Source organism: Copadichromis virginalis, linkage group LG12 (assembly GCF_057382275.1).
Source record: "Copadichromis virginalis isolate Kocher_CV1m ecotype Utaka linkage group LG12, C_Virginalis_male_GT1.1, whole genome shotgun sequence".
NCBI classification, from domain to species: domain Eukaryota; kingdom Metazoa; phylum Chordata; class Actinopteri; order Cichliformes; family Cichlidae; genus Copadichromis; species Copadichromis virginalis.
This window is the reverse complement of record NC_140629.1, coordinates 24,883,112-24,899,034: the sequence shown is the minus strand read 5'-3', so window position 1 is coordinate 24,899,034 and position 15,923 is coordinate 24,883,112. Positions and strand designations below refer to the sequence as shown.

At 37.8% G+C, this 15,923-nt stretch overlaps 1 protein-coding gene across 2 annotated transcripts in view; it reads right to left on the bottom strand.

Annotated features, from left to right (window-relative positions):
- Nucleotides 1–5,076: 5,076 nt before the first annotated feature.
- Nucleotides 5,077–15,923, bottom strand: part of frmd3 (FERM domain containing 3) — a 139,299-nt gene continuing 128,452 nt past the window's right edge. For both annotated transcript variants that reach the window (XM_085475613.1, XM_085475614.1), the window contains exons 14-15: nt 6,968–7,202; nt 5,077–6,617 (exon numbers count right to left, since the gene is read on the bottom strand). In XM_085475613.1, coding sequence (XP_085331739.1) covers nt 6,137–6,617; nt 6,968–7,202 — 716 coding nt within the window. In that variant the 3' untranslated portion in view covers nt 5,077–6,136. The remainder of the gene's footprint in view (nt 6,618–6,967; nt 7,203–15,923) is intronic.

Below are 15,923 nucleotides of genomic sequence, written 5' to 3'. Positions count from 1 at the left end.
TTTCCTATTTCTTACAGACACAACTTTCAGATACTGTTCATTTTCTGCAGCTAGTTTTTTAAGCCTGCAGTTTCTTCTTTTGTCCTCTGCTTGTCCAGTTTCCTGGTTTTTTTTTTTTGTTTGTTTTTTTGGGCAGAGACACCGTGCATCAATCAAAAATATGCCAGGTTTTCGGCTAATAGCTTGTTGGGAAATACCTTGTTGGTGCAAATTATACTATCAGACTGCATTATCACACAACCCTGGTTTACTGAAAAAGCGGCCAATGTCAAAAAACCCCAAACCAAATAAAAAAAACTCAAAAAGCCTGGAGAACTTTAGATGAAGATAGAAGAAACAAGAAACAAGTGTTGCTCTCCAACATCCACTCTAAGAATTACATGGTTTGGCTATTTTTGCCACAAAAACAACAGCTTTAGTTTGAACCAGTTTAAGAGAATAATCACTCTTACCCAGAACTCTTTCCCGGCTTGTATTTTGATAGTTCCAGCCATGGAAAACATAAGTAGCATCTAAAACACATGAAGCTCAGGCTGCAGTAAAGCTCTGAACACACCCATGGAAGTCTTGTGTTGCTCACACAAATATCACCATAGAGATCTCAACACAAGCTGCAGCAACTCCTTTTTACCACAGGAGGGAGGCAAATCTCTGACAAATTGGGAACATGATTTATTAGGATATTAGCAGGAATAACTCGCACAGTAATAACAACATTTCAATGTATGTTCATCAGGGAGCTTTATTGTGGCAGTATTAACATATAAAACAAACCATGTTTTCTGTTATAACATACAAACATTCAAAATGTTCACTTCACAAAGTTCATAAGGCTTGGTTGTCCCAGTAGAGAGGGGGGGTCGTTACTCGAGGGATGGTTTTCCCCTTTTTTTCTGACTCTTCCTAAATCAAATCTCCCAGAGTTTATTATTAAAAGTGACAAAATGACAAAAAAGAAACAACAAAATGACTTGACTAACTGATAAAACAACAAAACAATCAGATTTAACAATAACAATCAAAACAATACAGGGACCGTGCAAGAGATTCTGCTACTACTGTACATGCCCACACAACACTGAAACAATATACAGTTTATTTTGCTCTACCATGTGATGTCCAGTAGTTTTGCATATAGTAGACCTGAGTTCAAATATTTAAAATCTTAAATAAATGAATTAAAACATGTATTAGTGTATTCGGTTGTGTATAGTAGTTTTAAACAATCTGATTTCCAAGTGTTAGTTCAGCGTTCTTGCTGTTAACTTTCCAGATATGTAGACAGGCATTTAAATTTAAGGTTTGTAAATACTTGACTCATGCCGGTATCTTCTGAATTTGCACTTAGACGTGACATCAAATTGTATGTGATTTTTTTTTACTTTACTATTTTTTTCTTTATCACAGTTTTCTTTATAATTAGGCAACAAAAGTTGTTCTCCCAGTCCATCCTGTATGCTGTTTGTCAATAGCAGAAACCCAAGTTCTGTAGCTAAAAAAAAAGAGCTGAAAGTGGTTCAATTCCCCTTTTCTTAAAGGGTGTTAATGTATAAATGAGCTACAGACTAACATAGTGCTACAGTATCAAATAGACCCCAAAGGCCTTTCTGTTGTTTGCAATGAGTCAGTGGTTGATTCTAATTTTCTAGTTACAAACTAAAGATCTGAGCAAGTTGGAATTAATACTTTACAATTAGTGAGATTAAATTCATTTCTGTGAAGTGAAAGTGAATGAAATCTAGCCTTGCTAATGGCATCAGTGGCTAATATGCTAGCATGCTCTGTTAGCAATGAGGTCTGGCTTTAATGATGTACAAGCACACAGCAAAAGCACAATGTAGCTAACTAGAGGAGCTACTCTTCATCTGATGAGAATATTACTTAAGTTAACACAGTTAGCAACCACCTGTAGTCTATGTTGAGAAGTGAGTGACTAAAATTAAGTCCAAAGATCACTGCAAAGTGGTTTTTGGTTTCAAAAAGATCATCAGTTTCTCCTCTTGGTAAAAACACAGAGAACATGCATTTGTCTATGATGGTTGAGACAGCCAAGCCTGTAATCTACAGTGGATTGCTTTACACAGACAAGACACACAGAGGAAAGAAAGAAAGGAAATCTTTTTCTTTTGCCACAGCTATAAACACAGTATTTACAGATGAAGGGCATGCAACTTGCACTGAGAGGTCAGCAAAAGGAACCAAAAAAGATAGATTCCCTGGTTTAACTGCAGGAAGGTGGAGCACAGAAATAAAGAACCAAGGCCTGCATCTTTAGAGCCGTGAAGAGTCTTTTAATCTGTGGTGAATCTCTTGAGCACTTTGATGCCTGTGCATACACGCTATGAAGACAGAGATTATGGTGATCATTTAGCAGTGCATACAGATCAGCTTTGTTCACTCAAGTGAAGGCATTTAAAAAAAAAAAAATCTCAGAATCTGCAGCGTTAGATGCAAACATCTTCATCAGAGTCATTTGGCCCTTTGCTCAGTTTCACCTTTGAAACTCAGTGCATGTGCTGTAGTAGGAAAATAAATGCTTTGTCCTCAAATAAACTTGTTCCTGTTGTTACTGCATATCTGCTATATATGCATAAAGCTTGTTAATGCATAAAGTCCACAGTTACACGACAACACAGCTGATAACATGAGGCAGAATAAATAGAAGAGAATGTGAGGGCTGTGCACTGCAGAAGCCTCTGTAGCAGCTCACTTACAAAGACTACAAGGAGTGGAAAAATCAACTTTAAGTGATGATTTTGTAATAGACCCTCGAGACTGGCTCGAAATTATACTGTGTAGCCATTCCCAGTTTTGATAGTAGTGCAATGAGCATTGAAGTTTATCTATGAAGGCCAAACTGCACGTACAGGCTCTCAGAGAAGGAGTTTTGTGTAGTATTTTAATGAAACTGACATGGATGCATACATTAGTTATGTGAAATTATGCTACAACAACACAGACAGTCAGCCAACATATTAATGTCTAACTTCACCTACAGTGCTTGGTTATTCTAAATAGCAAGACATATGAGATAAAGGTTATGGATAAATTACATGGTGTGTATATGCATGTTTTTTTTTATTAATGACTTTTTAATTTTTTAACATAAACTGCATAAATGCCCTTTCCTGAGAAGTTGATCCAAATCAAACTACATTTCGGACACAACTACATCTGTTTTCATTTGATCTGAAGCCATTTAGCATCACTTTCATTCAGAGTCACTATGTCGTAACAGACAGCCATCGTCACAGGTTCAACCAACAAGTTGATGGCTGTAAGGTCCAAAAAGTAAACTTTTACTTAGTGACACTTTTGAGATCATCTATACAGACAGCACACACACAGAAACCTTGGCTTGCTTTATATTTGACCTCACCTTTTATACTTTCATGGCAGACAAATGTGAATAATTTCTAAAATCCTACACTCTGATCCAGATCAGTTTTCCTGTGTATACATATAGCAGGATGTCACTTCCAATGACTTGAGTTGATCCTAAATTTACACACCAATCAACAACAAGTTACAGTTGTGGTCAGATGTTTACATGCACTCGTCATGAAGGTCATGGCAACTTTGGGCTTTTAATGATTTCCTTGAACTGTTCTTTTCCCAGCATGGAATCAATGTACAGCAGACCGGCTGCACTATTTTGAATGTATTTTGGACTTTGCCTAATCGACACAGGGTGGACACAGGGTGTCGCTTGAATAAATAATAAATAAACTCTACCAGTTCTGCCAAGAATGGTCAGATGTCCAGCTAGAATTACAACAGACATGTTGATGGCTACCAAAAGCATGAGGTCAAGGTGCAACAAGAGATTTTCAACAAAATATTAGTCAGAGTACATCTATATATTTAAGCCTGCATACTTTTGACTTATACTTAAACTATCCCTTTGTGAATTAGAGAAAATCCAAAATAAATTGAAACTCATGCACAAAGTTTGTGTTTTTATAATCATTAAAGATGTATGTTGTAAAATCATTCCACCCTGAAAAAACTGCTCAAAGAAATCATTAAAATCCACAGATTATCATGACATTGATGATGAGTCTATGCAAACACTCACACCTGAAGTGAATAGGGACTGTTTCGCTATGAAACTGTAGGCCTTCGTGTTAATATACTTTGATATCTATCAAGTAAAGCAAATAAAGCAGTGCTGACCTGTCATCCAATATCCTTAGGTCCCAATCTGATCAAGCATTCCCAGGAAACAGAGGATCGTTAATGCTCACTCTCAGAGGATTTTGCCAGTACCTGTGGGGCCTATACAGTGCTAGGAAAGAGGTTTTAGTTTATTTGGTGACTGGTCGGGGTAAATACTTAAGCCAAATCAGAAGTATATATCCATGAACAGAACCTTAAATCTCCTCAAACCAGAATCCCATGATTCACTGTGTCTACAGTGCAACATGATACCTCTGTCTTTGGTCACATCCAAAGATAAATACTCAACATGATGCAACCACAGAAGCTTTTAGAAATGTACTCCAATGACTGTGTCTGTGACCAAACTGCTGATCTTATTCTGCAAGATTAATAACTGCAACTGCAACCGCGCCAATACAATACCTTCATGAGCGGTTTCAGGCCATTACACGCATCACTTGTCCCACAGTGTCGTTGGAGCACACTCTTTTGAGTCAGCCACACCAACCCATCTTTAGTTTCTCCTGAAACTTATGCACAGCTCCCTGTGAAGTAGCACATTGCTGACTAATCAAAAACGAACCTCAATTCCACGATCATTTTCCCTCATAAACTTCCATGTAACCTTTTCTTCCTTTTTTCATACGTTTACCGCAGACTCTGTCCACACTGTTTGAAGATGCATGAGCGACCGTAAACTAATGAGCTAACATTTAGTTCAGATGACATTTACACTTTGTTTTTTTTTTTGTTGATGAGTGAGTATAGGGGTGGGATTTAATAAGTTTTCTTCGTCCCACTCCTTTTTCAGGCAAGTTTTGTTTTTTGTTTTGTGTATTTTATGTTCAATATAGGTATTTGTTGTGCCTGAAAATGAATAAATAAATGAATGAATGAATGAATGAATGAATCGAAACACATTTTATCAAAGAAAAAAAGCTGAGAGTTTTTCTCCGGCCTTCCTCATCTTTCCAAAATGACATCACGTAATCTGAAACAGTTGTAATCAGTGATCTGTGTAAAAGATTTGTGCTATAGCCTCTGTAGGAAAAAGCCAGGGTGCTACCAAGCCAACAACTGTTGGTGGTAGTCCTAAAAAATAGTTTCTCAACACTCACACCCTGATAAATCTCAGCAAATTCGCTTTTTTTTTGTAATCTTTTGTAAACTATTAATTTGAAAATAAGCTCAAAGTAGATCCTCTGACTGAAAAATTCCTGAAAGATCTGATCACATAAAAATGTACAAAATGTTAAAAACAAGTTTTTTTAATTGGCATTATTATCAATATCTCTTGTTTTGTTTTTTTTAAATATATATGTATATATTTATATAATGTACCTCTGACTGTGGATGTTGTTGTTCAGTGACTAATCAATCATAGCTTTCTGCGTCCACCCACTCCGTCATGACTGACAGGCTCTGTTACCAATCAGGTGCTCCAAGGACAGGAACCAATCAGAAAGGTTTGTGGAGAGTCTCCGCATCAACTTATCAGCATCAGGAGTGAACAGCCATTCAAATTTCTTCTTTTTGGGACTTTTTCTATGTCCATTACATCCCTTTCCACAAGTTCCTCCTTGAGCATTACTGTCCTCTATCTTTTCACTTCATCACTATCTGAAGTGTTTATCTTAACAAGTGACTAAATGCTACTATTAAAATCGTATTTCTCTCTTCCAAGCAGCAAATTACGCAGCCAAAGAGGTGAAACAAATGCTCTTGTCCCAGTGTTTTTAACTCATTTTAGGGATCCTGACAGAAATGTAATTGATTTTTTGAATGAAACATCCAACAAGAATTTTGTGAGCCAATAAACTACAGTCTCATTTCATCTCTTTGGCAGACTGGTGTTTTGGCTGAATACTAGATTAAATATAAGATTAAATCACATGTTAAGACATACACTTGGACGTATTTGTTTTCCTCACAGTGCCTCTTCTCTCTGCTCTTTTTCTGAATGTCTTTTCCCTTCTCAGTCTGACCACAGGTTCTCCATGGCCATGCTGATCTTACACAGGATCCAGCGTCGGAGCGGGCAGTAATACTCGTAGTGAAACTGCTCAAACTCCGGTGTCTGCCGGATCTCATGGAGGAAGGACACGTCAATATCTGACTCCAGCAGCAGCAGCAGTGTGGGCACGGTGACGAGCAGGACCCCCATTACCACAGCGACAAAGCGGGCCACGCTCAACACGCAAGCATTGACTCTGTCATTGGATGACAGCAGGCGCAGACTGCTGGTCAGGACTCCGCTCATTCGACTTCTCGCGGCCAGGCGGGTGCGCTCATAGGCCCTGTCTCGCTCCCTCTCGGCCTCCAGCTGGGCCTGGATGTCAGGATCAGCATGGAGCTCCCTAAGCAACCTGGCGGGGCTTTGAACTGGAGAGGAGAAGAGCAAGTCGACTCCTCCCTGGCTGTCGTCCACTGGGGTGGGAAGCATGCTGGCACAGGGACTGGAGAAGAGAGAGAATAAGCAAACCTGAGCCTGAGTTCACCCAATGAATGTTACTAATGTTCAGATTCAGTGTCTGCTGAATGTCCTGAATCTCACTTATGCCTGAGAGATACCTTTTGCTCCTAAAATGTTAAAAACTCTAAAATTTGTCCTTTGCTAGAGAAAATGGGTTGAATTTGGAGTTTTCTTTCCAAAAACCGGCAACTGCATCCATCAAAAACACAACCATCTTTACTGTTTACACCGAACACATGAGCCAGAAAATGATCATTCAGCCGAAAGCAGCTGTTGAGGCTTTTATAATTAAAAAAAGCTGCTTTTGACAGTTTATTATAAAGATTTATTGACCTGTAAGTAAGCTCAGAAATGGTCAGTGTGCCGCTGGCCTCATCGTCTTCCTCCAATTCATGTTCAGCTTTGGGCGTCTGAGGTCGGAGATTTGAGGTTTCCATGGAAACACGAGGCTGCAAGTCATTGCCCGAAGCAGAGTTTCCTGCTTCAGTACTTTGCTGCTCTGCATCTGCAGACCCAGCTGAAGATTTGAGGGGAGACAAGGGGACCGAGTCCTTCACAGCAGCAACACCTGGTGAGGGGGAAACAGAAGTCAAAATATCTTTGTTTTTAATAAACATTCATAATTATTTCACCTTTTATTTACAGAACAGATGATGAGAAGACTTCGATACTTTTTTAAAAAGTGCATTTTCAGCGTTGTGTCTTGCACAGTTCACAGCGGAGCTACAAAAAGCACATTTAGAGTTTGTAACTAAAAGACAGAAGATTATTTTGCTCTCCAATGTGATCTCTCTTTAATGTAAATATGAACAATTTCACACTTTGCAAAGCTTGATGTTTTAAAAGTAGATTATTTGAATAAAGAATATAATAGTTTTAGTCTAAACATATATCGAGAGCTCTGCCTTTATCACCACTTGCTTGACTTTTTCTTAGTATTAGCACACTGTGCAGGATGTAATCGGCCTGCAAAAATCAATATTACTTTGTATGCAGCTGGGAATGGAGACCTCTCAGCTTTGCCTTTTTTGTGTGTGTTGCTGTTGACTACATTGACCACAAGATGGCGTTATTCGCTCACGTAAGGATAAAGCTTCAGACTTGGAAAAACAGCAACCGAGTAATAAATAAATACCCAACTGTGGCATCAACACACAATTTGGTGAAACCATAATAATGCTACGCTGCAAGTGAATAGCATAGATATAAGTCACTGCGTTTGGAGCAGTGATGTGAGTGTGAGTGTGTGAGCTCTGTGCTCTGTGAGTGTTGCTCACACTCTGTGAGTGTGAGCAACAGTTGATGCAGCGATGAAGACCTCCTGATTCTGTTGGTGTGTACAAATTTCAGCTAGCAAAATAATACTCTGGTGTGCAGTTACATATTACTCTTTGAGATTGATGAGGTGCGAGAGATTAATGCCTAAATACACACACATTTGTTGATAAATGGAAATATATAATGTGTGTGTGTGTAGGTGTGCGCGCATGTGTGTAAGTGAGTGTTAAAAATAAGCCTAGCTGTCTTCCTGCTGTGGATTAAGTATGAGCTGGGAGGTAAATGTTCAGTGACATATGACTCAGTCTACACCTGTAATCCATAATCCATCTTGCTGTCTTGTGGCACAAGCATAGTAAACCTCAAATTTTTGGTCTCCAACACACACACACACACACACACACACACACACACACACACACACACAAGCCCATTCAGCTATCTTAGTGAGGACCTTCATTGACATAATGGTTTCCCTAGCCCTAACCCTAACCATTAAAAATGAATGCCTAACCCTTACCCTAAACCTAACCATAACCTAATTGTAACCCTGACACTAAAACCACATTTAGGCCTCAAAAAGGCCTTCAAACTTTTGAGGACCGGTGAGTGTGTCCTCACAAGTGACTGTCGGTTCTTACAAGTATAGTAGAATGCAGATTCCGGTCCTCACAAAGATAGCTAGACAGGAACACAGACTCATGTTCATTACAAACACAACTGAAAACATGTAGCCTCACAAACTGAGAAAGAAGGGTCAAAACCTGATGAGAATACATGACAAACATTACATCTGCAATGTTTTTATGATCCATTGATTGAAAGTGGTATAATATCAGATACAGAAACTCAGTGTCAGAGTGACTAATGAGTTACCGTGCTCCCGATTCAATTATAAATTGATAAAAAAAATAAAATAAAAAAAGAAAGAAAGGGCAAAGGAGTGCTGAAGAGTGAGTGGTGACTGCTACCATGGAAACACAGCAGGCAAAAAGCCAACAAGTGTGTGAACTCAGGGAGGGAAAAAAGGGGGGAGGAATAAAAACATGGAAGCTGCAGCAGAAGAAAAACAACACAGTGATGGCGACGACGACGACGATGATGCTTGCAGCAAAAGAAAACAAAACTCAGTTGTAATTATTGCAGTTTGTTCCTTTACTGAAATTCTGCACTGGACTTGATTTTTGATTATTCCCTTTCCACAAATGTGTTGTCATTACCAGAGATGGGCGCGTTACTGTAATCCGATTACCCTTTTCAAATAACGAGTAAAGTAAGGGGTCACTATTGCAAAAACGGTAATTAGATTACCGTTACTTTCCCGTAAGAACGCGCGTTACTAAAACCGTGATTTTTTTGCGAGAATGTCTCATGACAGTGACGTAAGCGAGTGCGACGTTCGTGGCAACAGGTGTGTGCAGATCAACAATGGATCATATATCGAGTGCAGGAGAGAGTATGAGCATGCAGCGTTTAAAGCGTGGAAGTACTGACCTTACTTTAAGTTTGATTCCGTAAAAAGTGATGAAAACATTAATGTCCGTTGTGCGTGGGAAGAAAACTTATTTTTACATCAAACAAAAACCCCTAAACTTCCAAGCAAGCACCGAGTGTGCTACTACGTAATGGGAAATTCACAGAGAAACTCGTGGATTCTTCAACTGACCGCTGTGGCACACCAGGGTAAACCTCCGCCTACCTCACTCCTGCTTTACAGGTGAAAATAGAGCAACAGGACCGATAGTTTTTGATTTTATTTATTTTCTGCTGTGTTTTACTTGCATCTATTTGAAAGACCGAGTGTAAACACAAAAAAAGATTTTATTTTATGTGCTGGAATGTGCAGAAAATAAGTTTAAATGTTAAACAAATTTCTTCCAGTCTGAGACTGTTGCATATAATTCAATTTTTGCTTGATGCATAAAGTTAAAAGGTTAAAACTAATAAAACAAGTTTTAAAAAGAGACTTTTTCATTTGATTACATTACATGTATGATGGATTATGCAGAAAAAGTAGAATTGGGCTGAAAGATCTATCGCTTTATCACCTCTTCAGGTTGTAAATCGTGTTTTTAAAAAGTAGCTAAGTGGGGAGGACAAAAAGAAAGGACTCAAAAGCAACCAAGGCAGAACTGCTTGGCACACGGTACATACAACATTATATGTAAAACTAGAAAGTGCATTTTCTGAAGAAACTGCAGTGTGAATGCTTGAATCTGAATGTATGCATTGAAATGAAATAATTACTGAATTTAAGTTAAAAATTTTGAATGAGATAAAAAAAAAACCCCCGAATTTAACCTGAAAACAAAAGTGCTGAACTGCTAAAAGCTGAAGGTTACACAGAAGAAGAAGTTGGAAAAAAGCTGAAAATGTTTTAATTGTAAATTAGAAAAACCTAAGAAATGAGAAAAGAACATTTAGAGTCAGAAAACATCTGAAAGAATATTAAAAGGTCATATTCTTTGAATCACTGAATGACTAAAATGTGATCCCTCCACTTGGACCCACACAGTTTAAAAAGTTTACATCTCTGAGCTTTGAAAGACAAGATGTTGGAAAAAGAACAACGATGGCGACGTTTTGAGGGTAAAATGATGGCTTTAACACTGTGGACACAGCAGCAGTTGAAAGAGAAGTGTTTAAGATTAATTTTGGCAGAGTGGCAGAGAGAGCTCGTTAAGCAGGCAGGTGTGAGCCTGGTTGCTATAGTGACCGCACCCAATGGCTCCATACACACGGACACAGACATGCACCTCACTTTTGCTGCTTAAAATGAACAGAAAAGTCAGGCCGAAACAAATCGTTCCCAAATGAAAAGTAAAAGTCGTATTGACAAAATTCTTTCACTGTGAGCGACAGCAATGTCTAGTCTACCAAATTCTCAGTTTTCATGTCTGTGGAGTTTATTATATGGACGTGGTGACAGTGGAAAGACACCATGCTCTTCTGATTTTCAAACGAACCTTCTGAGCCATTTTAACATTAGAGTCTATGGAAGAGTTGGAGGGAGGAGGCTGTGCATTGGTGACATTTATGAAAGAACCATAACACCTAGTACAATAGTAAACACATTGGATGAAAGAGGACAGCCATGGCTACGTTTTGAGGGTAAAATCATACCTGTAGAGCAAACGCTGCGGACACAGCAGCAGTTTTAAAAAAGATTTTAAGATTATTTTTTTTGCTCCTCTCACTCTAGCAGTTGAGCTGCCTCACTCTAGCCCCAACATTCCGTCCCATACACACCCATTATAAACTCTGAAACGGGTGAAAAAACATCATGAAACTTAAACTGGAACTGAAGAAAAAGTATAATAGATATTGAAAAGATAAATGCAAGTTGAATAGTTGAATGTCTTGTCTTCGTTTTAAAGTTTGAATGGTGGCTCTATGTCAATGTATGTGGAAGTAGTAAGAGTTTAAAAATGAGTAAGTTGAATGAGGATTTGAAGGGTCTCCCCATTGAAATACATTATAAATTTTTGTTGAATAAAGTTGAATAAAATTAAAAATATAAATGTTAAAAATATGAAAAATGGAAGCAGTCATGTCCAAAAGAAGAGGAATCTAATGGTGTTTGAATGGTTTTTCTAAGTTGAACGGTTTTGAAGGAGTAGGATTACAAAAAACGTACGGAATACAGAATAAAATATAATAATAATAACTAGAAAGTGCATTTTCTGAAGAAACTGCAGTGTGAATGCTTGAATCTGAATGTATGCACTGAAATGAATTAATTACTGAATTTAAGTTAAAAATCTTGAATGAGATAAAAAAAGAAAACCCCGAATTTAACCTGAAAACAAAAGTGCTGAACTGCTAAAAGCTGAAGGTTACACAGAAGAAGAAGTTGGAAAAAAGCTGAAAATGTTTTAATTGTAAATTAGAAAAACCTAAGAAATGAGAAAAGAACATTTAGAGTCAGAAAACATCTGAAAGAATATTAAAAGGTCATATTCTTTGAATCACTGAATGACTAAAATGTGATCCCTCCACTTGGACCCACACAGTTTAAAAAGTTTACATCTCTGAGCTTTGAAAGACAAGATGTTGGAAAAAGAACAACGATGGCGACGTTTTGAGGGTAAAATGATGGCTTTAACACTGTGGACACAGCAGCAGTTGAAAGAGAAGTGTTTAAGATGAATCTTGGCAGAGTGAGAGAGAGCTCGTTAAGCAGGCAGGTGTGAGCCTGGTTGCTATAGTGACCGCACCCAATGGCTCCATACACACGGACACAGACATGCACCTCACTTTTGCTGCTTAAAATGAACAGAAAAGTCAGGCCGAAACAAATCGCTCCCAAATGAAAAGTAAAAGTCGTATTGACAAAATTCTTTCACTGTGAGCGACAGCAATGTCTAGTCTACCAAATTCTCAGTTTTCATGTCTGTGGAGTTTATTATATGGACGTGGTGACAGTGGAAAGACACCATGCTCTTCTGATTTTCAAACGAACCTTCTGAGCCATTTTAACATTAGAGTCTATGGAAGAGTTGGAGGGAGGAGGCTGTGCATTGGTGACATTTATGAAAGAACCATAACACCTAGTACAATAGTAAACACATTGGATGAAAGAGGACAGCCATGGCTACGTTTTGAGGGTAAAATCATACCTGTAGAGCAAACGCTGTGGACACAGCAGCAGTTTTAAAAAAGATTTTAAGATTAATTTTTTTGCTCCTCTCACTCTAGCAGTTGAGCTGCCTCACTCTAGCCCCAACATTCCGTCCCATACACACCCATTATAAACTCTGAAACGGGTGAAAAAACATCATGAAACTTAAACTGGAACTGAAGACAAAGCATAATAGATATTGAAAAGATAAATGCAAGTTGAATAGTTGAATGTCTTGTCTTCGTTTTAAAGTTTGAATGGTGGCTCTATGTCAATGTATGTGGAAGTAGTAAGAGTTTAAAAATGAGTAAGTTGAATGAGGATTTGAAGGGTCTCCCCATTGAAATACATTATAAATTTTTGTTGAATAAAGTTGAATAAAATTAAAAATATAAATGTTAAAAATATGAAAAATGGAAGCAGTGTTGTCCAAAAGAATAGGAATCTAACGGTGTTGGAATGGTTTTTCTAAGTTGAACGGTTTTGAAGGAGTAGGATTACAAAAAACGTACGGAATACAGAATAAAATATAATAATAATAATAATAATAATAACTAGAAAGTGCATTTTCTGAAGAAACTGCAGTGTGAATGCTTGAATCTGAATGTATGGACTGAAATGAATTAATTGCTGAATTTTGAGTTAAAAATTTTTAATGAGATAAAAAAAAACAAAAAAACAACTGAATTTAACCTGAAAACAACAGTGCTGAACTGCTAAAAGCTGACGTTTAACATAGAAGAAGAAGTTGGAAAATAGCTGAAAATGTTTTAATTTTAAATTAGAAAAACCTAAGAAATGAGAAAAGAACATTTAGAGTCAGAAAACATCTGAATTAATATTAAAAGCTCATATTCTTTGAATCACTGAATGACTCAAATGTGATCCCTCCACTTTGATCCACACCGTTTAAAAAGTTGACATTTCTGAGCTTTGAAAGACACTGTGTTGGAAAGAGAACAACGATGGCGACGTTTTGAGGGTAAAATGATGGCTTTAACACTGTGGACACAGCAGCAGTTGAAAGAGAAGTGCTTAAGATGAATCTTGGTACAGTGGCAGGCAGAGCTCGTTAAGCAGGCAGGTGTGAGCCTGGTTGCTATAGTGACCGCACCCAAGGGCTCCATACACACGTACACAGACATGCGCCTCACTTTTGCTGCTTAAAATGAACAGAAAAGTCAGGCCGAAACAAATCGCTCCCAAATGAAAAGTAAAAGTCGTATTGACAAAATTCTTTCACCGTGAGCGACAGCAATGTCTAGTCTACCTAATTCTCAGTTTTCATGCCTGTGGAGCTTATTATATGGACGTGGTGACAGTGGAAAGACACCATGCTCTTCTGATTTTCAAACGAACCTTCTGAGCCATTTTAACATTAGAGTCTATGGAACAGTTGGAGGGAGGAGGCTGTGCATTGGTGACATTTATGAAAGAACCATAACACCTAGGACAATAGTAAACACATTGGATGAAAGAGGACAGCGATGGCTACGTTTTGAGGGTAAAATGGCGGCTGTAGAGCAAACGCTGCGGACACAGCAGCAGTTTTAAAAAAGATTTTAAGATTAATTTTTTTGCTCCTCTCACTCTAGCAGTTGAGCTCTCTCACTCTAGCCCCAACATTCCGTCCCATACACACCCATTATAAACTCTGAAACGGGTGAAAAAACATCATGAAACTTAAACTGGAACTGAAGAAAAAGTATAATAGATATTGAAAAGATAAATACAAGTTGAATAGTTGAATGTCTTGTCTTCGTTTTAAAGTTTGAATGGTGGCTCTATGTCAATGTATGTGGAAGTAGATACAGTTTAAAGAGGAGGAAGTTGAATGAGAATTTGAAGGGTCTCCCCATTGAAATACATGGGAAATTTTTGTTGAAAAAAGTTGAATAAAATTAAAAATATAAATGTTAAAAATGAGAAAAATAGAAGCAGTCATGTCCAAAAGAATAGGAATCTAATGGTGTTTGAATGGTTTTTCTAAGTTGAACGGTTTTGAAGGAGATAGATTACAAAAAACGTACGGAATCCATAATAATAAAATAGAATAAAGATTAGAAGAACAATACTGTGAATGCTTTTCAAGCATTCACACTAATAAAGATTAGAAGAACAATACTGTGAATGCTTTTCAAGCATTCACACTAACTAGAAAGTGCATTTTCTGAAGAAACTGCAGTGTGAATGCTTGAATCTGAATGTATGCACTGAAATGAATTAATTGCTGAATTTTGAGTTAAAAATATTGAATGAGATTAAAAAAAAACAAAAAAAAAAAACGAATTTAACCTGAAAACAAAGGTGCTGAACTGCTAAAAGCTGAAGGTTACACAGAAGAAGGAGTTGGAAAAAAACTGAAAATGTTTTAAATGTAAATTAGAAAACCCTAAGAAATGAGAAAAGAACATTTAGAGTCAGAAAACATCTGAATGAATATTAAAAGGTCATATTCTTTGAATCACTGAATGACTCAAATGTGATCCCTCCACTTTGATCCACACAGTTTAAAAAGTTTAAATGCCTGAGCTTTGAAAGATACGGTGTTGGAAAGAGAACAATAATGGCGACAATTTGAGGGTAAAATGATGGCTGTAACACTGTGGACACAGCAGCAGTTGAAAGAGAAGTGTTTAAGATGAATCTTGGTACAGTGGCAGGCAGAGCTCGTTAAGCAGGCAGGTGTGAGCCTGGTTGCTATAGTGACCGCACCCAATGGCTCCATACACACGTACACAGACATGCGCCTCACTTTTGCTGCTTAAAATGAACAGAAAAGTCAGGCCGAAACAAATCGCTCCCAAATGAAAAGTAAAAGTCGTATTGACAAAATTCTTTCACCGTGAGCGACAGCAATGTCTAGTCTACCTAATTCTCAGTTTTCATGCCTGTGGAGCTTATTATATGGACGTGGTGACAGTGGAAAGACACCATGCTCTTCTGATTTTCAAACCAACCTTCTGAGCCATTTTAACATTAGAGTCTATGGAAGAGTTGGAGGGAGGAGGCTGTGCATTGGTGACATTTATGAAAGAACCATAACACCTAGTACAATAGTAAACACATTGGATGAAAGAGGACAGCCATGGCTACGTTTTGAGGGTAAAATCATACCTGTAGAGCAAACGCTGCGGACACAGCAGCAGTTTTAAAAAAGATTTTAAGATTAATTTTTTTGCTCCTCTCACTCTAGCAGTTGAGCTGCCTCACTCTAGCCCCAACATTCCGTCCCATACACACCCATTATAAACTCTGAAACGGGTGAAAAAACATCATGAAACTTAAACTGGAACTGAAGACAAAGCATAATAGATATTGAAAAGATAAATGCAAGTTGAATAGTTGAATGTCTTGTCTTCGTTTTAAAGTTTGAATGGTGGCTCTATG